Consider the following 24,418-nt stretch of genomic DNA (forward strand, 5'->3'; position numbering starts at 1 on the left):
TGAGTGCTTTCATATGCACCTTCTTTCTTTTCCTGGTAATTAAGTGTCTGGAGCTGGTAGCAACTTCCAGGCTGGCTCTGCCTAAGTGAGCTATCCTGAGTGTAAGCCTAGAGTTAAACAGAAAGAGCTCTGTTCTCTTCACTCCTGTGATCTTACATCAGTTCACCAGTTATTACTTCCTCTTGTCAAATGAAGCAATAGCAAAGCTTTGAAATGATGTTGCGGCTTTTCCAAAGAACAATTTCCCTCTCCTTCTCTCGCCTCCTTCTGCCTTCCCCTGTATATTTGATAGTACATCAGCTTCCTCTTGAAATGATCCCCAGTAGAGCACTTCGGCTATTTCAACCGGGGTTTTTCTGAAGGTATTTTTTAAAAACTAGCTTCTACAGCAGAGTTTGGTTATAATGAAGAACAATAAAAAAAAAAAAATCCTTCTGCCTTGGAGAGCCAGTTTTGTACGCAGTAATGCACGTGGTGAACTCTGTGCCTGGAATATCCCTAGTGAATTCAGTCAGTGGTATTGCATGCACACACAGAATTAAGCTCCTGTGTAAGTGCTTGCAAGGTGATGGCTTTAAATCTCGCTAGAAACTAAAAAGATATGCATTGCAATGCAGGAAACACTAAACCAAGGCAATTCACAATCATCGTCTATTATTATTATTATTATTATTATTATTATTATCTGTATTTCTAAAGTTGTTGTTGTTGTTTAGCAACAGATATAATGAAGAGAACAACAATGATATTCCAGAGAATTTCTTCACCCCACTCCAATACTTGTCATCACTTTGATCTAGCCAGGATATTCAGGAAACTTGTGATCTGGGCAGTTCCACAGTGATGCTGAGTGAGTATCTGATATGACAGAAGACACTAAGGGCTACAGGATTTAATCCTAACACAGTTTTTTGGATTAATAAATGACATAACCAAAACCCCTCCAGAGTTAGTTTCTTGCTGTTACTGCAGGATCAAATGTGGGCTTAGTCTGCTCCAATGTTTCTCTTTGATGTAATAGCCTAGGAAATCACAGAACAATAGTCTTTTGAGTTGGCAGCATTTTAAATGTTTATGGGTTTGAAAATAAGGACCAGATAAGGACTGTATCAGGAGTCAGATGAATGGCCAACCTGTAGTGCAGAGATCTTGGGTGAGGTGTTGTCATTGATACCTTTGGCTCAGAGGAGAAGTTATTCCGCATGGAGTTGTTTGCAGCATGCGAGTGGAGCAGGAGCAGCCTGTCTTGGTGGCCTAAATCTTTCCATAAATCGATGGAAATCCTGGCATGGACAGCATATGGTCAATGAAGTTCACAATTTTTACAGCCTTTCTGTACAAAGCTTCGTGGTGACTTTGAACAATGACTTAGGATGCAATGGGCTATTCAGAATATCACAGGGGTTTCCTGGGGGCATTGCTAATACCAGTGCACCATGCCAATCCAGAACAGCTGAAAAAAAAAAAAAATGCTTGGAAAGCTGGAAAGATTTTTGCTCGCAGTAACACACAGTGTCAATGAATTGTGCAATGGGAAGTCTGCAAGCATGGATCTTTCTGGGTGCTGAATGAGCGGCAGAGAAATGATGCCTCAGAGCTTTTGATTCAGACGCTGAGCAGCTTTTGGTTTTCATCATCATTTTTGGTGGCTGGTTTTTAAGATCTGTCTGTAAACAAAGGACTTTTAGAAAATATCTTTTTCAAGGGTAGATTGAAAAAGGATGGAAGACATTATGAAGCAAAAGTTAACAGCTTCCAAAGCGTAACAGTGTAAGCAAGTTAATAAACACTAAGTGGTAGGTCATAAAATTCGTTTCAGACTTATATAAGAAAACAATACATTGTATAAAATCATAGAATAGATTACCTTTCTTCCTTTAAAAGCCTCAGCAATTTCTCTGTAATGGCAACATAGTATTTGGAAATATTATTTCCTAAATAAACAATGTCATACTGCTTAACCTAAGGAAATGTACTTTGCTAAGGAGAGTTTCAGCACTTGTCTCCCTTCCCTTTCTGCAGGACGGTTGCCCTGACTTAAATGAGTTAGCCTAGCCCCGGTTGTGATGGAGAAGGAGGCGAGCCAACTCGAGAGGGACCACGTTCACAGCGTATATGAGAAAATTGCTCCTTACTTCAATGACGCACGCTACAAGGCATGGCCAAAGGTGCAGCAGTTCATTTCAGAGCTGGAACCAGGCAGCCTGATTGCTGATATTGGTGAGTTGGGCTGTTTATCACGTTGCTAATGACAGTCTAAGTATGTCCTCTCTCTCTATCAAGCAATGTTTGTGGCAGAAGAGTTTGGAGCTTGTGAATCAAACTGGGGAATCAAAATGGCCAGACTGACTATCAAATTTGCCTCCTACTTTGCTCCACCATTCATAGGTATATGAAGACAATTTGACTTTTCCCAGTATGCAGTAGGTCTGAGCATTAACTCATCATTTCTACATGTTTAGGCTAGACTTCTAAATGGCTTTTGGAACCTGTAATCCTTTCCAGCAACATATATGTGTGATCTCCCCAGTATAGCATGGGAATGTTTGCGAAAGAGAAAAATTAGTGAAGATTGGGCTAATCACACTAACTTTTTGGGACTCATTCAAACTTTACCATATAGTTTTCCCAGTTTATCACAGTCTAAATGCTGGGAACTATATTCCTACCAGATCTTGGCAGGTTTTGCAACGTTTTCAGTGTGAACAAATAAAACACATACAAAGAACCAGGACATTGAATTTTTACCAATGTCACAGACTTTGGACTTCCTTAATGCTGTAATTTAAGCTCAGGCTTGGCTCCTGAGCTTTGGCCTGCAGAGGCTGCTGGCACACTGCTGTGGTGTCTGTGGCCAGAAATGAGTTTTGTGTGAAACACAATTGCCAAGAGCGGTTCCACAGCACTGGAGTCTACCTGCATGGCTCTCCTCTGCCCTTCCATCCCTGGGAAGCAGCCTCTGGTGCCAGAGGAAATGTTTTCAGTAGCTGTTGTTTGGCTTATACTGGAGACTTTCCTTCCAAAAGTGAAAACCAGAAAAAGTCACAGAATCACAGAGTGGTAGGGGTTGGGAGGGACCTCTGGAGATCATCTAGTCCAACCCCCCAGCTAAAGCAGGATCACCCAGAGCAGGTTGCACAGGATCGTGCCCAGGTGGGGTTTGAATATCTCCAGAGAAGGAGACTCCACAACCTCTCTGGGCAGCCTGTCCCAGTGCTCGGTCACCCTCACAGTGAAGACATTTTTCCTCATGTTGAGATGGAACTTCCTGTGTTCCAGGTTGTGCCCGTTGCCCCTTGCCCTGTCGCTGGGCACCGCTGAAAAGAGTCTGGCCCCATCCCCTTGACATCAGCCCTTTAAATATTAATAAGCGTTGATGAGATCCCCTCTCAGTCTTCTCCAGACTAAACAGCCCCAGCTCTCTCAGCCTTTCCTCATACGAGAGATGCTCCAGTCCCCTCATCATCTTTGTAGCCCTCCACTGGACTCTTTCCAGTAGTTCCCTGTCTTTCTTCAACTGGGGAGCCCAGTCCCGGGGCTATCTTCCAGTCAGAGCTCTAGGGTAGTCCTTTTTCTGCTCTTTCGTCTTGGTAAATAGACTCTAGTATTAGCCAAGTGCTGGCACCATTTCACAGCACCTCTTCTCGGCTGGTGCTAAAGTCAGGCATGGGAAGGACTGAGAGAGCTCCAGCTTCCCTCTGGATATCTTTCTTTCATTCCTAGGAAATGGGATCAGCAGTTAATATTAGACGAGCAGTTAGGAGAAGACTTCCATCAGCAGCTCAGTGATGATTCATCTCCCATTCAAATGGCATCACAGAGTGATGGGGCTGGGAGGCTCCTTACTGAACATAGGGACCCACACAGGGTTTCAGAATGGTGCTATGGGATGGCTGTAACCTAAATATATGGACTTAAATATTTGGAAGGCTCAAAAATAACCGTAATTTTTTTTTAAGTGAATTAGAGATAAAATCTGGGCTCTGACCCAAGCTTAATGTTTGATGTAAGCGTAGCCATAAACAGGATGTGAACTAAGGTCTGTGCAAGGCACAGGGTATTATGTTAGCCCAATGCATTTACCTCCCTGATCTTAATCTGAACTATGATTTTTATGATGCAAGTGAGAAAGCAAGTTTTTAAAATCAATAATCTACTTTAAAACATACTTTGTGTTAAGATCCAGATAATTCTGCAAACAGATTATCAAAAAGTTAGATAAGATCCATTTTACTGCTGACATTATAGTCATTCTTATCTAAAGATGTCTGCCTTTATTTCAACACGAGAAGTATTTCAGTTTGGGAAGATGTAAATTTCCGTGTTGCAGGATCCATTATGAAAAGGAAACCGCTGGAGATACCAGAAAAAGAAACTCCACTGTTGTCATGGTGACAGCAATTAGCAGCAGTTAAAACAGCAAACAATGGATGTAATGATTTGGTGTAATAGTGACTTAATTACTTAGCAGTCTAGTTTGTATATCAGCACTTCAATACACAGGAATAATTCCGTGCTGTGCTCCCACTGCATGATGCTGTCACTCAGCATTTGGAGTCTACTACAAGCAGAATTGCAGTAGCATCATTACCATAAATATTTTTTATTCTGTATGTGGTGGGAAGGCCAAGGTAAATGCTCTCTAGCAATCCCACTTGAACACCTCCTGTCACGCAGCAGAGAGCCTGCTAGACAGAAAGGAGCAGTCTGTGCTCATTGTACTGTGATGGTAAAAAATAACCTGAATTCCACTGCAATTGTATCATCTCCTTTAAAAGGGGTGGAGAATTTCAAGCTATTAGGCCAGTCGAGGGCGTACATCATGGCTTATGTCAGGAATACATTTCCTTTTGAACAGACACCAAATGTCCGCCTGCCTTTCTCATTATTTCTTCAGGCTGCGGAAATGGCAAATACCTTCACATCAATTCTCAAGTCTATAAACTGGGTTGCGACTACTGTTTCCCGCTGGTGGAATCAGCACGAAACGAAGGCCATGAAGTCATGGTATGCCATAGCTTGTGTCTGCCTTATCGAAGCGAGTGCTTTGATGCTGTCCTGTCCATTGCTGGTAAGTTCTGCGTACTGCCAGTGTCCCTAGGTCAGACCTTTAAAGGGTCTAAAACATTTAGTCTCTTCTAGGTTTGGGATTTTTTCAGTGACCAGCAGAATATTTTGGGTAAATCTCTATTAACACAAGAAATGTATGTTATTGCAAGCTCAGTGAAAAACTGCAAAATGGGTAAGTAAGTCACACAGATGTGAGCTGTTTTATTCTGGTCCAAGCACAACTAAAGTACAATGGGCAGAACAAGAAAGGAGAGCCTTATTTTTGCCTTATTACATAGCAGAAATTTGAAATGTTTGCTCTGTCAGGAGGAAAATAAACCAAAACTTGCTTAGGAACCCTGAGTATATTTGAAGCTCAGTATTAAATCCTTCTGCACCTTTCCAAGCGCTGTTTTTTACTCCCATGGTTTGTCAGCCAACACAATCATTTTTGTGTGGATGAGGATGACCATGACACTGATCCAGTTGGAAAGTAGCCAGCAAGAAGAAAGATTGCTTTTAGCCGAATCCGTTACCCATTGCTTCACTGCAGAGAGACCTGTTCCAGCAAAAGCAGGGGATAATGCAGAGGAAGAGCAAGGAGCCGACAACAAAGCAAGCAGAAGTGCTTGTTTCAGTGGCACTGCTGCCTTAAAATGTTCATCAAATAACCTCAGATTTCATTTCTTGTAAGATTTTTTTCCTTTTTGTTTAGTTGCCCTTTTCAATGTAACTTAGTGACGGAGGAGCTACCTGTGTTTGCCGCTTTTAAAGCAGACATTGAATGGTAGCTTTAGTCTTTACTTTTTTCTCTTTTACACTTTGATTTGAGAGTCTTGAAATTACTCAACCACCTTTTACAAATTAGGTATTAAGCTTATACTGGTTAAAAGTTGGACAATACTGTAAATAAAACACATTACAGTGCTCAGTAAACTTGATTTTCCTTTTTTCAACCAAAGGAGTGCAAAGGTATCCAAGCCTTGTTAAATCAAAGTGAAATGTTAATAACTCACATCTCTTGAAGTTAGAGAGTAGCCTTGCACAGTCTCTTCTCCATGTCTCGGGTGACCTTTCTTTAAGCCCTGAAGGACTTTGCTTTTCAAGTCCAGGTCCATGCCATATAATTTGACATTTGATGGAAATTTGGGATTGCATCATTGTAACTGGTACATCATTGTACGGAGCTGTGAACCATGCTCAGCTACACTGTCTGAAAATCTTTCAGTCGTGATTTAAGAAACGTGACCAATAGCTAATAGTCCTTATTATTAGGTTTTCACATCATTTGCCCAGATGGAGTAACAACCATCACGTGCCCAAAAGTGATTCGGCATTCCCTGGAAATCCAGGGTAAGGAAGTGAAGGACAAGCTAGATTTCTTGAAAATGGAACGTAGCGATGTTCAGAAGTTGTCCGACACAAAAGAATCTGTGCCCCAGGAATACTTGTGAACAGCCTAGAGAAAAGCAGAGTAGCTGGGCTGAGGTTGCTGCTGGAGATGCAGAACTACTCAGACCTTCCCATCCATGGCAAGCTGAAAGCCCTGTTTGCATGGCTGTTGTGCGAGAAGCTGGAATCAGTGAGGAATTCAGAAGGACACTTGGGCGACAGGTAGAACGCGTGGTTATGGACCGTGGTCCTTTCAGCACTATAACATGACTTCAAATGACAAAGTTATTTCTGTTACAGCCCTTACCATCACAGATCATGCATGAACCATAGTAGTGATTATGTTTCCTTATTATTGCTGAAAAATATGGTTCAGATGCATTATAAAGCTTCAAATAATTATACTATATACTAGTATATAGTATAATGGTAGTATAGTATATATATGCACTATAGTTTGGGTAAGCATGTGTTCTCTTAATCTTCAGGAGATTGTCAAAGAAGGCAAGAAATTTCTGCAAGTGTTCTAAAGCCAGGTTTGTAGTAGGAAATATTGGCAGAAGAGGAGTGTCAACAAGCCTAACTTGATGATTTTTCCTTGTACTCGACATCTATTGCATATGCATATGTAATGAAGGATTTTTGCCAGTTCCATGAATGGAATAAGCTGTACTGACAAGAAACAAATCTGGACATGATATATCAGCAAAAGTTTAGAATGTACTGCTTTCAAATGCTTAACTTTCTGTTCAGGGAGACACATTTGCCACTGTGAGTATTCATTTCATTCCACAATGTTTTCACAACCTTAAGAAAGAAATCAGACCCACTTCCCCTGTGTATTCATAGCATAATTTTACTTGAGGTTTAATATCAGTGAACAACAGAAATCATCCCCTTTGCCATATACCGATAGCTTTGTTATTGTTAGCATGATGAAGCCATTCCTGTACTATTGAAATAAGTAGGATTTTTGCCACTTGCAGTAGTGGAAAGAGGACTGGCACTTACATTTCCACTTTGGCTAAGCAATTGTTCCAAATCATAATGCAGGACTGATTTTTTAGCATGACTTTACCTCTGTCAAAGTAGCTTTCTCCTTTATATGGAAGGGACACGTTCTGTGTTAATAAAATCTTGTATATGCTGAGCTCTTGGACTCTGAGATGGGCAAGGGATAAGAAGCAGTTTTTTCTGTTAATTTAGATAAGTAATTTCTCTCCTCCAAATGCAAAGGTGAAGACATCACATTTTCCTCTCCTATTAGGAGTCAGATACTCAAGTCAGTAAAGTTATTTTATATTACTGAAATATCTGATCAGACTCTTCATCCCAGTGGGAAAAAAAGGTTTCTGGAGTGAAGAGCATCAAATGGCTTTCCTTGGTGTTAATACCAATATGTGAAAATTAACTTTGCTTTAATCTGTGATCTTTTAGTCATTTGGTAATTCAACAGAGAAAGTGAGGGGAACCTAAGGGACGTAAACCTGTCTAGTCCTCTAATTTACACTGTCTGAGAAAATGGTCTGCGTAATTGCAAATAGTGTAATTCTTAAAGTTTACAAGTTAGAAGAGTCTCTTGGGGAAAAAAGAAGTCCAAATAAAAGATGCAGGAGAGTTTCCTTACTATAGAAGGTTCTGTCTTCATGGTAAAATGCAATGAGACACTAAGCAAGATGAAACCAAGCATTATTATCAGATCATATCAGTGTAGTTATATTGCACTGTTGTGCCAATTAATATATGGACACAACATTGCAATGCCATCATGATATACTTTCTTTACCTCATAAAGAAACCTCATATTTCTGTGCAACCTTGGTTATTTCTGCATAGCACTAAGTTTTGTCAGATAAGTATATCATCACTACCTGCCAGTTCTCCTAAATTCTGTTTTTCCTAGGGGTTACATTCTAACAGGTTTTTAACTTTTTCCAACAAAAAGGCACTGTGGTCAGAAAATTATATTCCCTAAAAGAAGCAATATTAAAGGCACAACAAGAAATCTGTCCCAGTGGAAAGCAGAGTAGAACGAGGTCTGATATGACAGCATCAGGACCTCTTTAATGCCATAGAAATTAAAAAGAAATCATCAAAAACATAACTATCAATAGTTATAAGGGATGGTGCGAAGAACCAAAGTCAGGATGACTACAGCATAACATGAATTAGAACTAGGATAAGGTTTTCTAACTGCATACAAAGCAAGAGGAAAACAAAAAGTAAAGAAGAGCAAATAACAGATAACAGGAGGAGTTGCATTTTTCTCTGGTCTTAACAAAAAGTTAATAGTAGTCATGAACAAGTTAGTAGAGTTTTAACCAGAGGACAAGAGTTTAGACTATAAAAAGGAAATGGCTTCTTAAAGAATATTGAGATAAATTAGGTTAGACAAATTGTTAGGAAATCATGAAATTAATCTTAAACTACTGTGAACTAGCAGATTATCTGTAAGATCTCCAGCAAGTGAAGAAGAGCAAACGTAATACTTGTTTCCAAAAGAGAGAGAAAGGACATCAAGGCCTAACTTAGATTTATGCAAGGATACTAGAATAAATCATTTAAATAATCTAATTTAAATAGAATAAATTATTTAAACCTACAGAATACTAATGTAATGGGAAACAGCCGACACGTATTTGTCAGGAACAAGCCAATCTGCTTTCTGTCTTTGACAGGGTAATCATCCCAACAGACAGGGTAGCTGGAGAAGACATCTCCAGCTAAGTAAGATAAGTAAATAGAGCTAAAAATATGGAAAAAAAGTCATTCTCAAAATGGATCAGTGATTCACTGTCCAATCAGAATACATTTCAAATGGGATGCTCTTGGGACCCACCCTACATCTGTTTCTGTGGAAAAATTTAATTAATAACTTTGATGGTGGGCTAGAACAAACTGAACAGCAAACTGAACAGTTCAGCAAACTGAACAATTTGTGAACAGCTCCTATGCAGGAAGAGTTGGAATTATTTTGGAAGATGGGATTTGACATCCAAATGGAGGAGCTGTCTAAAATCAAAAGGAAGAGATACAGAAGCTATCGAGAGGGAAGTACCATGCTTGGGAAGGAAACACTCAATGAACAAAGTGAGAAACAATGGCCAGGCAAGATGGATCGCAGGCCAAATATGCGTGAGTAGTGTCACATACTACTGGTAACAAAACCAGGCAGATACCTGTCTGGCGTAGGGCAGCAGAGCAGTTTCATGGAAGGCAGAAGGATGAGTCACCTTCCTGCACTTGGTACCTTTGAGATCCTAGGTGGAATATCATATCTGCTTTTGGGGACCTGCCTTAAAACGTTTGCAATCAATATGGAGACATTTTAAATAACTGAAGTTTAGAAAATCTGAATTATTAGAGGAAACTGGAGGAATTGGGTGTGGTTAGTCAAGAACAAAAAAAAAGACTGAGGGAAACGTAATAGCCTTCAAATACATAAATGATGTTTGCAGAAAGCTGATATTACTTTTACATAGAAAAAAATAATCATCTCAACCTGCAGCAAGGGTTATAATACCTCAGATATTAAAAGGCTTTTAAGAGCAGGTTAGACTGATTTGGGTCACATATGAGCCAAGTATTTAATTCTGCCTTGGAGCTGGAAAATGAATGACCTGTATTTTTCTATATCTATTTTAATGTAAAGGCCACCTGTCCTTTTTGAGAAAAATCCATTGACTCTCCTGTACCAGTTGGTGCCTAACGTTAACACAGCGCCTCTCGCATGACTAGCTCTCCTCCCTGATGGAGGTCAGTGGTGCAAAATACTAACCAAGTCTGAATATCACAAGAGGTCTTGGAGACAGAGGAGAAAGGCCACCCATGGTGGGATTTTCTGATTTTGATGAGGCCACCCACAGTGTACCGTTGCTTCTTCTGAGACATCTGCAAGCCCTGACTTCAGCTTTGGTCTCACCACTGCTAGTGTTTTATTTAAAGCGAATAATACAGTTATTTCTAAGCTAGTGATCGCAAATTCTTAGAGATGCAGAGAAGCTCCATAGGACAGTCGGAGCCTCTGGTTGACACCTGCAGGCTTTATCTGTCATTCACGTGGTTGCTCTCACTGGGCTCGTCAGCTGTCAGCTTTGTCTGTCCATGCCATTCTCACCAACAGCAAGGAGCCAGATTTCTATCATCTCACTCGGTTAAATCAGGAGCTTTGTGTTCCCTGCATTGATATTTTCATGTGAGTTATAACTGATTTATCAAAAATATCCTAAGTTTATTTCCAGTGGATGATATATAGTTATCTCAGGTTGGGGGCAGGTCAGAAAACTTGGCGCGCTTTTTTTTTTCTTAGAAAAATGTACATCAAAACAGAATGGGCTCTACCCCTTACGGTGCCCTATTGCTACAACTTACTGGAGTGCAGAACTGATACAAACTCCAAACAGCTTTGTATTTAGTTTAATTTTCACAGTAGCAGCCAGCAGCCTGCTCAGCATTTTTAAATGCAATCATTTATTCTAGACCACAGTTGGCTATCCGTGGTCTTATTACTGTCATTGTGTCAACAGTATATCTGTTTTAAATCTTACCTACATGTTCTTAACAACGTGTTACCTGCTTGCAAGGTCTTGACCAGCTGTTGGGTGTCCTTAAAAGAGGTGACAGCTTGTCACCGGCTGCACAACTTGCTCACGTATGGCTGTTGTCCTCTGCTCTCTCGGGGTGCAGAGCAATGCGGATGTGGTTTTGGAAGGAGAGATGGCTGAGCAGCTTCCACGCAATGGTTTTGGCAGGTTTGTGCTGTCATCCGACAGCAGGCTCCTGAGCATGGGGTTTCACTCTACAGTACCAAAAGCTTATTCTCCTGTTAAGGTGCTGAGATCCAGAATGGATTCAGAACGGCCTGCAGGCACCTGAGCTGGGTGCACATTTAAACCTTCTTTAGTAAAGACCCGTAGTGCCAAGTTGTCTCTTGGGGTTGGTGTCTGACAGAGCATTGCAGAGATCTTGCTTTTCTTTCTCATTCTTGGTGAATGCCAAGCCCCCAGGGCATTCACCCAGAAAGCGGGAGAGCTCAATTCACCTCCTTCCTCAGCCGGACGGATTTCAAACCTCATTTCCGATACTCAGGGGCATGCCCCAGTCCTTGAACACCTGGCTGCGCTGGGTGGAGAAAACCACCACCATCCCTTGGAACCTGCAGCCAAAAAGCCCAAAGGAGATGGAAGAGGAGCCTAATCCCGTAGCCCAGCACGCAGGAGTACACCCAGGAGGGAAGGAAAGAAGGCAGCTACCTGTGTTGTTTCCTCTATATGCAGTGACTGACTAATATAAAGTGTACAAGCAAGATTAAACGGTGCTTGAGAGCAGACCGAGCCGGCTCCGAGAGCCCAGCGGCTGAACTCCAGGGGTAGCACAGCGGGTGAGAAGGGAGCAGTGGCTCCAGGAGAAGTCCTGCTGCTCTGGGTGGGAAGAGGGGAGGAGTAATTCTGGCTCGGAGCAGGCGCCTCGAGGATGGCACGAAGCAGAGGAGGCTTGAAGAGAGCTGCTCCACCTGACCATATTTTATTACCCTCTTTTGCTGGTTTTAGCTATAGGCGTCCCTACTTCTATCTTGCTGTGAGCAGCATTTCGGAATGATCCTTAATCCTGCTGAAACCAATGTAGCTACTCAGATGCTTAAAATTAAGCATATAATTATATTCCTGAATCAAGGCTTTAATAAGTTAATTAAATTTCATAATTATAATGATTTTTATAAAGGCAGCATCCTCATTTGTTAATGCTAACTATAAGTGTGGGAAAATTAAAGAACAAATTTTCCAACCTAGAGTAATTAACGACTTATGTTTTTAATAGGAAAAGTTTTTAATGGAGACACTGTTTGAAGTTTACTCAGTAATTCTTTTAAATAATTCTTTGGTATATTAGTATTTTTCCTCCCCTTTTTATTTTTGATACCACCATAACGAAGAGAATAAAATCATATTTAACTTAGAATCATGCCTTCTATATATGTTCCAATTGTTCCTATTATTGGAGCTGACAGAGATAAGGTGACATCTGAAGTGTATACACAGTACATACAAAAGAGTCTCTGAGATAAAGATTCTGTGATCCTTAAATACTTTCCAAATGTCTCTGAAGGGATTTAACTTCAGTAAAGAAATTTGACATGGGAAAGCAATTTCTGATTACATAGATTTCTTTTTGCCATTTAACAGGGTTTAAATTGAATCACTGACCTAAAATATTCATTTTGAAAATTACTTCTAAAAAAATTCAGACGAAGTTGTTGCTGCTTTCAGTTTTGTTCTCTGAAGACAGCTGAATGACACAAAAATCTATCTTGCATTGTCTGCTTGTTCTAAATAATCCCTTTTAGTAGGATTAGTCACAGTATTAAATTAAGAGAAGGAGCAATTAATTATATTCTTATGAAATGAAGAAGAGAAGAATCTTTGAAACGTTCTCCTTTCCTCCCCACCCCCTCCCTTTGAAATCTAAAATTGCATTATGTGTGTTTCAGTTATGGAAAATCTTTCAGTCTTCAGTTTAAACAAAAGTGGTGGGAATGAGCAGTACATGGCACAAAATTAATTTGGATTGACTTTTAGGTATGCTAGGGGAATGTAGGGCCAAATTGAAAAGGAATGCTTGATTTATAACAACTGTTAATCCGCGAAGCAAGGCCTTGCTGCTGCAAAGAGCTGTCAGGCGTTTTGGACAAGCACCTGTGCTCACCCGAACCAAATATTTTTGTGCTTAGATTTCTTTTTTGGAGCAGTTTGTTTGGATGTTTATAAAATTGAATGTGGTCCTACTTGTCCTCATCACCATGGCATGGTGTTGGTTCGTATGATAATGGTATCATGTTCGTTAAAGCCCTTTTTGCAGTGAACTTAAGGGTTTTCTCTAGCTTTTGTTACAAGGGTTGCATAAGAGCTAAAAAGCTCTGAATGTTCTTCTGTGGAAAAAAGCACGAGGATAAACTTCAGGAAGAAACGATAGTAGGTGGACAGCTAGAGAGGAGAGCAGTGTAATAATAAGGATGTATCACTAACGCTCTGATAAACTTGGGGAAAATGACCACAGATTATTAAGAGAGATTGCAAGGGCTGTGAGGGCAGGAAACACAACACTGAGAAACCGCAGTTATCCATATGTAGGTTGTGTAAATGATACACAGGAGCACAAAGCCTCTTAGAAAGATTAATCGGAGAACCCACAACAGGGGTTAAAAACTCTCATTAGTCTGAAATGGTGTATCAGGCCCACATCAATAAGTAATTGAACAAGAACCACATTATCTCACTGCCTGTAATGTGACCATAATCGAACCTCCTGCTAGGAACAAAAATGCTGTCAAAAATCCACTGCATAAAAGTTTACTAGCAAAAAGGAAAAAAAAAAAAAAAAAAGTCTTACGGAAAATTGAAATGGAAAGCCAGAAGGGTAAAATGCTAGCAGATGAGTGTGGAAAGAGCTGAAAGACTCAGTGTTGAATGCTTAGTGTAGGTGTATGGCACCTATATAAAGGCTACTGTTCAGCAGATCCCTATGGAATTTATGATGACAAATGGAATGAACAGGCCAGTGATAAAGTTTGCTGGTGACATAGAGTTATTCAGGATTACTGACTGCAAAGAGCTGCAAAAAAAAAAATCTCATATGAAACTAATGACTGGGTGCAAAATTGCAGGAAAGTACTTGTGGATAAATGCTAGGTAATGTGCATAGAAAAAAATAACTGAGTGTACAGGCACAGCAGTACCCTCTATTCTTGTTCAGGAAAGAGATACTGAAGTCGTTGTCAGACTCATTTTCATTGCCCTGGAAAATATTAGCTCAGTGTTCAAACCTTGTCTAAAAAAGTATTCAAATATTGAAAACAAAAATTTAAATCCGGAAGAATAGTAGAAGATAAATAACTGGTGCATCTGTATCTTGAATTACTGCATGAAATTCAGGTTTTCTCCATCTCTGGAAGGATATAGATGAACTAGTAAAGGTCCTTATAATGATCAAAGGTACAAACTGTTTGTGCTTGAGGATAGACTAATGGGCTAGGGCTCTTCACCTAAGAAAAAAGAGTGTCATCATAAAAGTATCTTAAAAGAAGTGTATACATCGTACTGCTCCTGAGGGAAGGTGGAATAGGATCCTGGAACCTACAAATGATATTAAATTAGTGAATAGGGAGTAAATTTCTGCAGTTTTGCACAATAGGAGAACCACAGGGAAAGATTTAAAACAGAAGGAAATTAAAAAAAAAAAAAAAATACATAATTAAATTGCAGATTCCTTTGACATGTGAATTTGTGTAATCAGAAGTCCAACTGAATCCGAGAAAGTATCCAAGGAGGACAGGTCCATCACTGGCTATTAGACACAAGCACTAGCCTGTGGCTGAGGAAGCTTTTAGGGTGGCAAGGGGAGAGACCGTCACTGTTCTTCCCTTCTTTCTTTCCTTTTTTTTTTTATTTTTTCATTACCTGCGAGCTTCTGTATTTATTGTAATTTAGGACAAAACTAATTTTCATTTAAAGTACAAGTCATTATTACAAATGCGCTTTCAAGCATCTGGACCCTTGTTTTATAGTGTTTGGATGGTGGGAAATCACCTTAAAATATGTTGAACAGCTGGTGAAAGATTGTTCTAGGGGTGCAGCACTGACAGACTCCAGGGAGGCCTCACTGTGGTCTTTCAGTGCTTAAAGGGGGCTTGTATGAAGAAAAGATGGAGAAAGACTTTTTACCAGGGCTTGTAGTGACAGGACAGGAGCAATGGTTTTAAAATAAAAGAGGGTCGATTTAGATTAGATGTTAGGAAGAAATTCTTTACTGTTAGAGTGGTGAGGCGCTGGAACAGGTTGCCCAGAGAAGCTGTGGATACCCCCTCCCTGGAAGTGTTCAAGGCCAGGTTGGATGGGGCTTTGGGCAACCTGGTCTAGTGGAGGGTGTCCCTGCCCATAGCAGGGGGGTTGGAACTAGATGATCTTTGAGGTCCCTTCCAACCCAAACCATTCTGTGATTCAATGAAATGTCACCCCCAGTCAGCATGAGAGGAGTTGCAGGAGAAGCAGATTTGAACCATCTACACCGGAGGGGAGGGAGGAAGGCTCCTGTGGCTGCTGGGCTGCAATCAGGCCCTCGGTGAGTGTTTGTGCCAGCTAATGTGAGCCACTCCATCTCTGAAACAGCACCTTTACTGCACAGTGCAGATTGTTCAGTTTAAAGACAGTGATGCTGGTGCCTGACGGGTCTGGCTTTGATTGAAAACAATTGTGTAATAACTCGCATCATAATCTGTGATTTCAGGGTAGTGTGATGTTGCCCCATGCAGATGCTCTGTTTCCTTGAGTTACGCATTTTTAAGTGGAATACATCACCCATTGCTTTTAAAATTATCTGACAAATTTATCTTGACAACACTAAAGTATTGCTCAGCATGAGATTTTATTAATACTCTGTAATTTCTTAAATGATACTTGATACCTTTTTAATTAAAAAGGCCATAATGTTTCAATGTCAATGTCTCGACTAGTGCTAGAAGACCTGAGCTTTTGGAATTGATTTCTGTTCATCTCAAACAAGTGAAACCTACAGGCAGAGCAGCTGAATAACTAAATGTTAAAAGACCCTATTTCTTCAAAGCTTGCCTTTTGATCCTCACATTGCTGCCGAGGCTCTGAATGCATCATTCATTGCAGGGAGAGTGTTTTCCTATCTCAGCTGGATTGCACGCTGTTATTCTTTTAATTTTAAATTGTCTCTTTTTCTGAGGCAAAATGGATCCGATGGTGAATAGCCGCCCTGACAGACACAAAGAGGCTGCAGATATAGAGCTTCTGCTGGCATTTTCTATACTTATGTTTCTAGAAAGAATCGAAAGCTTGCACTTTTTTTTTCCCTTGAAAGAGTTTTTATTTGTCTGTGGAAACCAACACCTCAACAGCTTAACCAAAAATTAGTTTATCGTTGTAACCTGAAGTGGTATGCATATAAATATCTGCCCAAACTGGCACAGACATTTTCACTGAGGAAAATATAAAGTTGGACAAATATCACTAATTCCATTGCTTTTCATTTCCAACGTCTTTAATATGTGCCCTTTGCTTTCCAGCACTGTTCCAGGATTGTTTCCTATTCTTATTTCTCATGTAACATTCATTCGATGTAGCTGAAATTTTGCTGAAGTCCCTGCTGTGCACCAAGCCCTGATCACCCTCGACTTCTGTTGTGGATTGCTCTGGAGCTGCGCAGTCTGAGAGCAGGAGCCAACCTGCAGAGCTGCCGTTTGGCAAATTCCTACCAAATCTGGGGACCAATTGCCCTTTTTGGAGCAAAAACTTTTATTGAAATGAGTGTCAAATGTAAACTCAGTTCTGACTCAAGGGAAGCTGTGCTGCTTGAGTTTCGCCATCATAATAACTATGAGGCGTTCTCCATGTCACGCGTGTTTGTATGGCGGTGGGGCTTATCAAGCAAGAGTGGGATTATCTGATTTTTTGTTTTCATGATGCTAGTTAATGGCAGAAGTAGACAAATGCTAATTGACTAAGTGTCTTTCACCCATGTGCTGAGGATTTAAATGCATCCCAGGCTGATAGTGACGGTTCATTTTTCCTGCTCTGTTACTGGCGTCTGTCAATAAAGGAGGAGAAACGGTCAGGCAGTTTTAACCCAGTCCATTTTTAATGGGTATCGTCAGCAGGATGACTAGCACAGCTGTTGCAAGGACCATGTATGGCCTCAGTCTTTCAGAAGTGCTTCTTTCGGGCTGCAGATGACCAGTAAGTGAGGGTAAAAAAGGGCCAGGTTGCTTTGCCGCTGACCAAGTGGTAGCCTTGCATGGAGAAAACAAGACTGTTGTGGTGTTTATCACTGATCTGAAAGGTGTCACTTGTTTCAGTGTTTCTAAATCACTCTGCTGTGTTTTTAAAGTAAGTCAGTGTGTTATGACCTCTTTTCACATGTTAGAGATAGTACAATAATGCGCAGCACAATGGAAGATAAATGAGGTATTCCTGTGGTGCAAACCACCAGCTGCCAGTGTGTCAGAGCCAGTCCTTGTCCTTATACTCTGTATTCATTAGTGCCTCGAGGGATACTTATTCACCTTATCTGTTCTGTTCTAGTGATTCACCATTTTTCAACAGAAGAGAGGCGCATGCGAGCAATAAAAGAGATGGCTCGCATCTTGAGAGTAGGAGGCCAGATAATGATATATGTGTGGGCAATGGAGCAAAAACGGAGAAGATTTGAAAAGCAAGATGTCTTTGTTCCTTGGAATCCTTCACCTCCTTCCTGCTCCTCGCGTGAGCCTTGCTCACGTGGAGTACAAAACCCAATTCTTCACAAGGACAAAGACCTGGCTTTGAACCAGCCCTGTCATAAGTTGGATGGGACTTCAGAGGTACACAGGACAGTGAGGAGTGCATCCCGTGGAGGGGAGAAAAAAGCATCATGTGAGGTGTTAGAGAAATCTCTGAGATGGTCTCTGTTCTCAAGATCACTTGACTCGGTATTAGATGTGGGTGATCAGTGGCACCAAGAAGAGCTCATTAGATATTGCAATTACGGTGTTCAGCTGAATGAATTAAACAGAGAAAAAAAAGTTGAAAAAAACAGAGAGTGGGGCTTTCTGAAACGCGCTTCCAACTTTTTTCTACATTGCAAACAGAGTTTTGAAAATATAACGGCTTTTGAAGTAGCTGTTAAACCTGTGCTGCCCATGTCACGCTGCTCGAAGGCTTTCAGAAGCTGCTATTCAGAATTAGGGCAAGCAACTATACAGCTCCCTATGGCTGCAGATACTATTCACGGTTGCAGCGGAGTCTGTTTACCTGACCTGATTTCACATCAGAAAGAATTAGCTGTCAGACAACAACTTAAAATAGACCATCACCCAAAACAAGGAGCTTTCTGCCAACCTCAGAACAAAAGGAGAACAGGCTCTTCGCTGCAGAGAGCAGTCAATGAGTGCGCCCTGACCACGCAGAGAAGACAGCAGACGGGTCCTGGTGGGGCATGGTTGAGGTACTACCACGTTTTTAAAGAAGGGGAGTTGGCTGAGCTGATAGAGCGTCACGTTCCTGAGCTACATATTACTCACTCATACTTTGACCATGCCAATTGGTGCGTGATCGCAGAGAAGACTCAAGTGTGGAAGATATAGGGGAAATTTCCTTATTGAAATGCACAGAGAATACTTCAGGGCTTTCTTCCTTTTGAAAGCTCAGCGCCTTTGAAAATCTTTCCTGAAGCTTTTTATAGCCTTGGGTTGGTTTTGGGGAAGAGGGGTATGTACGAGGAGGAGAGTGCTTTAAAACGCTCAGGTTCTATGACTTTGTTTTCTTTGATTTTGTTCTTAAAATACATCTCTTGAAATTTTTTTTCTAGAGTTATTATTTCAGACTGAGTACGTTTTAGCACACAGATCCCTTTTAATAAACAGCTGCCAGCTGTGTTTTGTTGCTTGAAAATAGGTAAAATACAGTTGGAAGGTGATTGCTGGATTATTTTTTACATGTGCATTAAAAGTCTTTGTTGTTCATTTATTACTATATAATCATTCATGTCAACGTTTTATTTTAAAATTCATTGTACTCTGCCACTTGATGTAACATAACACGGGAAGTAATTGAAAGATGCACTATTTTACTACAGTTCACTTTGTCACCCTGTATGATACTTCTAGTCATACGAGACAGACAGTCTTTTATGAGGATTAGTAGGTGTATAGAGCCCTCATGGCAGAGGCAGTTACTCATCACATTGTCATAGTCTAGAGATCTTTTTCATTGCCTTGTAGCAGTCACAGCCAAGAAAGCAAAGAGATATTTGCCTCCGTATATACCACTACGTGACCCCCTCCAAAAAAAAGTAGTTTTAAAAGTGAGCTTGACATGTGTGCTTAAGCCTGGATTGCTCTTTCTCCCTGTCAGCAAAACTAGGAGGTGTCAGAAGGATTTAATATCTCATTTAAATCTGTACAGTGAATGAGCATAGCACAGAAAAGTGTTCCAGTGACCACTAGTCAATTGAGAAAATATTTATTAACATCAGCATGCAATACCAATGCTTTTATCTACAGATTCGCCTTTTGCAAAGAATATCAGAGTCATTATCCGACTTTTATAGATAAAGAAACTGAGGTAATTAACGTTGCATAAGGGTGCAACGTAGAGTAAAATTTTGGAAGAAAACCAAGCAAAAATCCCAAACAACACGTCTGCTTTGCTGATGATTATTTATGTGCTAGGGAGGTCTGTCTGTAATTTTACTTCCTGCCTTTGTTTCTGTGGATTTGTGAATCAGCAAGTCAGAGATCAAACTAGTTTTCTGAGAAATAAGCCCCTGCATGTTCTTTACGTGTGTGTCAGCAGCAGATGCATATCATGTTTTCAAACATAGCATGGAACTGCTCAGTAATCCGAGGCTTTTAGTGCAGCTTTAATTCAATTTGGATATAATATCTGTAATCACATTTCCTTTACTTCCTCCCATGGAGTTCACATCGGTGGTATCACAGTACATCTTGTATTTTCAGGTGGAAAAGCTAGAGGGCCTAATCAGTCTCCTCCATCTGTAATGACTGCCTCTGCAGTGTTCCTTTTTTTCGCCTAAATGTTAGTATCATTGTGCGAGTGAAGAAAATAATTTTCAGTCACAAAGTGTAGCTGCTGTTCGGCTCTGATGGCACTGTTCCCTTCATTTTGTGCACTTTTTTGCATTGCCAGAAGGACTTGACGGCATCTCCCTATTTTTCAGCCCAGCTTCAGGTTGCACTAAGCAGCAGCAGCACCTTGCAGCTCTAAGCCTGTCCATCATGTCTGCTCCTACAGTTCAACGGGCTGATAACCCACGCAACGCACCAGAAAAATGCCTTTGATCGTAGCTGCCAGTCCTTGCCCTCAAGCACACCTGATGTTTAATTTTCCTGGAAACGAACACAGGTATTTTAACTGAACTTGACTGGTCCTCTTGGAAGGTTTTAGCCTTCTCCAGCGTTCCCTCAACTAAAGGTGCTCGTCATCTCCAGTTCTTCCCTAGGGTGCAGTGAGTCACCACTAGATTTCTCCTACTGCTGACACCCCTGGTCTGCCTGCTCCAGGTCAGGTGTTCCCAAACGAGATCCATGTCACGGGGACAGTACTAGCCTAACTGGAAGGAATTTTAACCTCTGGGCAACTGTCAGCGGCTCTAAAAGCAATCGTCCCCTTCAACAAGGAGTGAATGTCCTTGTTTGGGATGAACCTTCTTTTGTGCTGCCTCGGTGTTAGACCTGCTTCCACACAGGATGGCTTCCACTCACGATGGTTGCCTCCGGAGGGTGCCAAGTGCTTCCTGGGATCAGAGTAAATTCAACCTCTTGCAAAGGAAGCTGCCCCAGGAGAGGGCCCTGACTACGCAGGGAAAGAAAGTAAAAACATGGATTTGGTTGGAAGGATCATGTATTAATAATTCCTCACATTTATGCATGTCACAAATGTTATACAGCCATAAGCTCTATTTGAAATTCTCATTTTGATCAGGATGCCGGGAGCAAAACCAGGACTGAGTTCATTCCTTCATTTCTACATCACAGTCTGGATTTGTAGTCCTCAGGGCAGGCGCTGCCTTGCACAAAGGGATATAGCAGGGAAATGCTCTGCACTCCTGAGCCGTGCTTGGTCCTGATTTGTTTTCCTCTTGTGCTCTTTGCTGTTCTGACCTTGATTTTAGAATAGAAAGGTACCATTTTTCTGGCCTCGTTTAGGCATCTAGACTGTAGATCTGTATGTAAGTCTAGCTTTGTGCTCCATATTGCAGTGTTAATGGCAAGAAATAGCCCCTTTAGAGGATGAACCATGAAATACACCTTGAGGAGCCGTTGGGGTTACAGAGCTCATGTTCAGCACCTGCTCATCTCTTTCCATTGCTTGTGGAAGGGGCTTAGAGAGGAGCTCAGCCTTAAACACTGATTCTTGGATGCTTCAGTTAGGAGAGATGGATCCTACCTAGGAACCTTTTAAATTCTGATCATGCAAAAAAGGAGCACGGACAACAGTAAAAATCAGACAGATTCATTCCCCACTCTGTCTTTTGGCCAAGCAGTGCTGCCTACATATTCCTATTTTGTAGGAACCGTGCAGAAAAATTCATTGTTAAGCTGGAGAAAAAAAAGTCAAAAAGCAGAAGCCTAGCTCAGTTCCTCTTTACAGCATCTGCCACTCTGAATTTATGGTCATCTGAGGCCTCACTTGTCCCAGGGACACTTTCAGAAGAGCTTCCAGTGTCTGACACTCTCTCTGATCTACCAGTGATGCTCACCTTTACAGATACTAATATTAATAAAGCCAATGTCTTCCTGCTTTTCTTTGCAGGTCCCTAAAAATTCCCCAAGGTCAGAGATTTCTCAGTTTTCTCAACAGACGGTTGCTGTGCTGTTCCTAATTTCTTTTGTGGACCCCTGGGAAATTGTCCACAGCCATCCCAAGATCCACGAGCAGAGTTTGGGGTCCTCTGTTCTGTGTGTGCCACATCAAGCACTGTCACATCGAGTCGCACGCAGCCCACATGAAGTTGGCATGGTAGCAGCAGCCAGTGCTGCTCACATCACTAGAGCTAAGGCACTGTGAGCACAGCACTGTTTATCCTCCTTTGGCATAAACAGGTTTGATGAGTGTGAGTCTGTCATAAAAGATTTTTGCCCACTGGGTAAATGTCTTTCTTCTAATCGTCTGCTAATTGGCAAACAGCTAATCCCACTTATTATCAAAATTCTTTCTCCAGAGAAAACTCAGCCAAGAGTTTCATAAATCCTTTTCCTTCATCCTTTTTAATTTTAAAAATTGTTCCAAGTATCATTTGGTAGCTATCACCTAAGGAGGTGTTCTGTTTGAGTTAATCAGCTCCTGCAAGGTTATCTGTGATCTATTTGAAAGTGCCTTAGCCAGCATCTTGCCTTCTGTCTTAATTAGTAATTACTGGCCTAAAATTGTCACTTACCATAGGCATTTGTACTGACCTCTCAAATTAAGATAGCCCGTAAAATTAAAAGTGGAAGAAGCCTTTTGGGTCACTTACTGTACCCTCCAAAGTGCATTTATTATTCATGGTGTGTGGCCAGGAACCCAAGTGTAGGGTATGATTGAGAACACTGCAGTTAACTCGTCTTTGAAATGTAAATACAATTAGTGAGTATACCTGTCTTCCCCCAGGATCTGTCCTTGTCTGCTTTGTCATTCTGACTTCTTTCTTTCTTCCTTTTGGTGGCGGTCCTGGTTTCCTTTCCTTCCTTCCTTCTCACTCAACACTGAAAAAAACATTTTGCAGAAGGATTCCAAGTGGTAAAAAGCACAGAAAATATTCCATAGATTCCTCAAAATGTGTGCTTTACTAGCTTGTCTTTCAGATCTCATTGTGACCAGGACTGTGCTAATTGTCGCCTTCATAATTTGGCACAACAAATCATTTCACATGAACATACTATTGCAAGTTTAAAAAAGAACACCAGCTTGCTTGCAGTGAAAGCCCACATTGGCAACATTTAGCTGTAGGGAAACTGTGCCATTCCCTGGCTGTCACAGGCTTCCAACTAAATGCATCACATTTAATATAGCAAAGTAAGTAAATTGTCCTAGGCAAAAACAAGAAAAAATTTTTGGGGAAACACTGGGTCAGCCAAGAGAGGGAGCAGAATAGTAGGTCTCCATCTCTCAGTCTTCAGTTGCCCCATAGCCAAACTCTGCTCTTTGTAACTGCATACAGAGGCTTGTAAAGATGTTTAAAAAAAAAAAAAAAAAAAAAACAAGAAAGGTATTTTAACAGTAAGCCAGGACAGAGTTGCTATAGAGTCTTTATGGGAACGTGAACAGAAAAGGCACCTTCCACAAAACCAGTCTGGCTAGTAAAATGCAGGCTTCCTACTGATAAAGACCAGAAGCTTTTTATTTTTTCCACCAGCACTTTCCCTTCACCTCCGTATCCAAGTATCTCTACACAGCTTTGCAAATTAAACTTGAAAATATCTTCTGCTGCACCCTGCTGATCTATTACATGTTGTAGCACGACCTCTTCCAAGCACAGGAACACTCATTTCACATGCAGAAAGTTGAGCAGATGTGGCAGAAGGCCAGCACAGCTGAGTGGGGATCTCCTGACCAAGCTCAAATGTGTAAAGGAAGGTTCCAATTAGAAATTTTTAGAAATTAGAAAATTAGGAAAATATTTTCCCTGTGAGGGCAGTGAAACAGACTGCCCAGAGGGGTGGTGGATTCTTTGTCCTTGGAGCTACGGAAACCTCAACCATTGAGGGCTGAGCAACCCAGTGTGGCTGGACCTGCTGGGAGCAGAGGGCTGGACAAGATGACCTCCAGAGGTCCCTTCCAACCTAAAGCACCAGAGGCAGGAGCCAGACCTTGCCTTTCACAGGAGAGGTCACTGAAGAACTGTTATCCTGGGCAAGGTTTGCTGCCCACAAGACTGGAGGACAGGTACATGCTGGGGGCTGGGGGCAAAAAGGGGCAACTCTGGTGCCAGACTGGCAGAAAAGGAGGCGTAAGGAAGTTTGAGAGGAAGGAGGTTTAAGACTGGTTGGGGGATTACAGCTATTGAATTTGGGGTGTCCTCATGGAAAAAGGAGCTCTGGGATGCTAGGGAATAGAAGACAGCAGGTCTGGGTTGGTAAGCATCGACTCTGCTGGGCAGGAGGACCTGGGCATTGGTGGCTGTAAAGCAGGGTGGTTTGATGGACACAGCAGCCTGGAGCTTCAGGGAGAAGAAGTACTGGGGCTATGGGAAGATCTATGGGAAGATCTCATGGTTTAGGGCAGGGAAACATGTAGAAACTGCCTTGTCTTTTTATGTTCTTGAGCATACAGTAGCCATAGACATGTCCTAGGACTGCTGCCCTCCTCAGTGCCTTCTCACGCACCAAACCAGGCCCTTTTGCTTGCTATCTTTCTAGCCCATGAACCTTGGCTGCAGTGGAGCACATCAGCGAAAGAGGTGCAGTTACCCCCTCCTGAGC

General features: G+C 41.4%; 1 protein-coding gene across 2 annotated transcripts in view; it reads left to right on the top strand.

The window, feature by feature from the left end:
* LOC104632033 (putative tRNA methyltransferase 9B) overlaps positions 1–18,968 on the top strand; it is a 43,499-nt gene extending 24,531 nt beyond the window's left edge. Inside the window, exons 3-5 of one of the 2 annotated variants that reach the window (XM_075742014.1) lie at positions 2,023–2,220; positions 4,898–5,071; positions 17,541–18,968. In XM_075742014.1, coding sequence (XP_075598129.1) covers positions 2,067–2,220; positions 4,898–5,071; positions 17,541–18,580 — 1,368 coding nt within the window. In that variant the 5' untranslated portion in view covers positions 2,023–2,066 and the 3' untranslated portion in view covers positions 18,581–18,968. The remainder of the gene's footprint in view (positions 1–2,022; positions 2,221–4,897; positions 5,072–17,540) is intronic. The other variant, XM_075742015.1, reaches the window with a different exon arrangement.
* The last annotated feature ends 5,450 nt before the right edge of the window (positions 18,969–24,418 follow it).

The sequence above is a fragment of the Balearica regulorum genome, chromosome 1, assembly GCF_011004875.1.
Source record: "Balearica regulorum gibbericeps isolate bBalReg1 chromosome 1, bBalReg1.pri, whole genome shotgun sequence".
In the NCBI taxonomy this organism is placed as follows: domain Eukaryota; kingdom Metazoa; phylum Chordata; class Aves; order Gruiformes; family Gruidae; genus Balearica; species Balearica regulorum.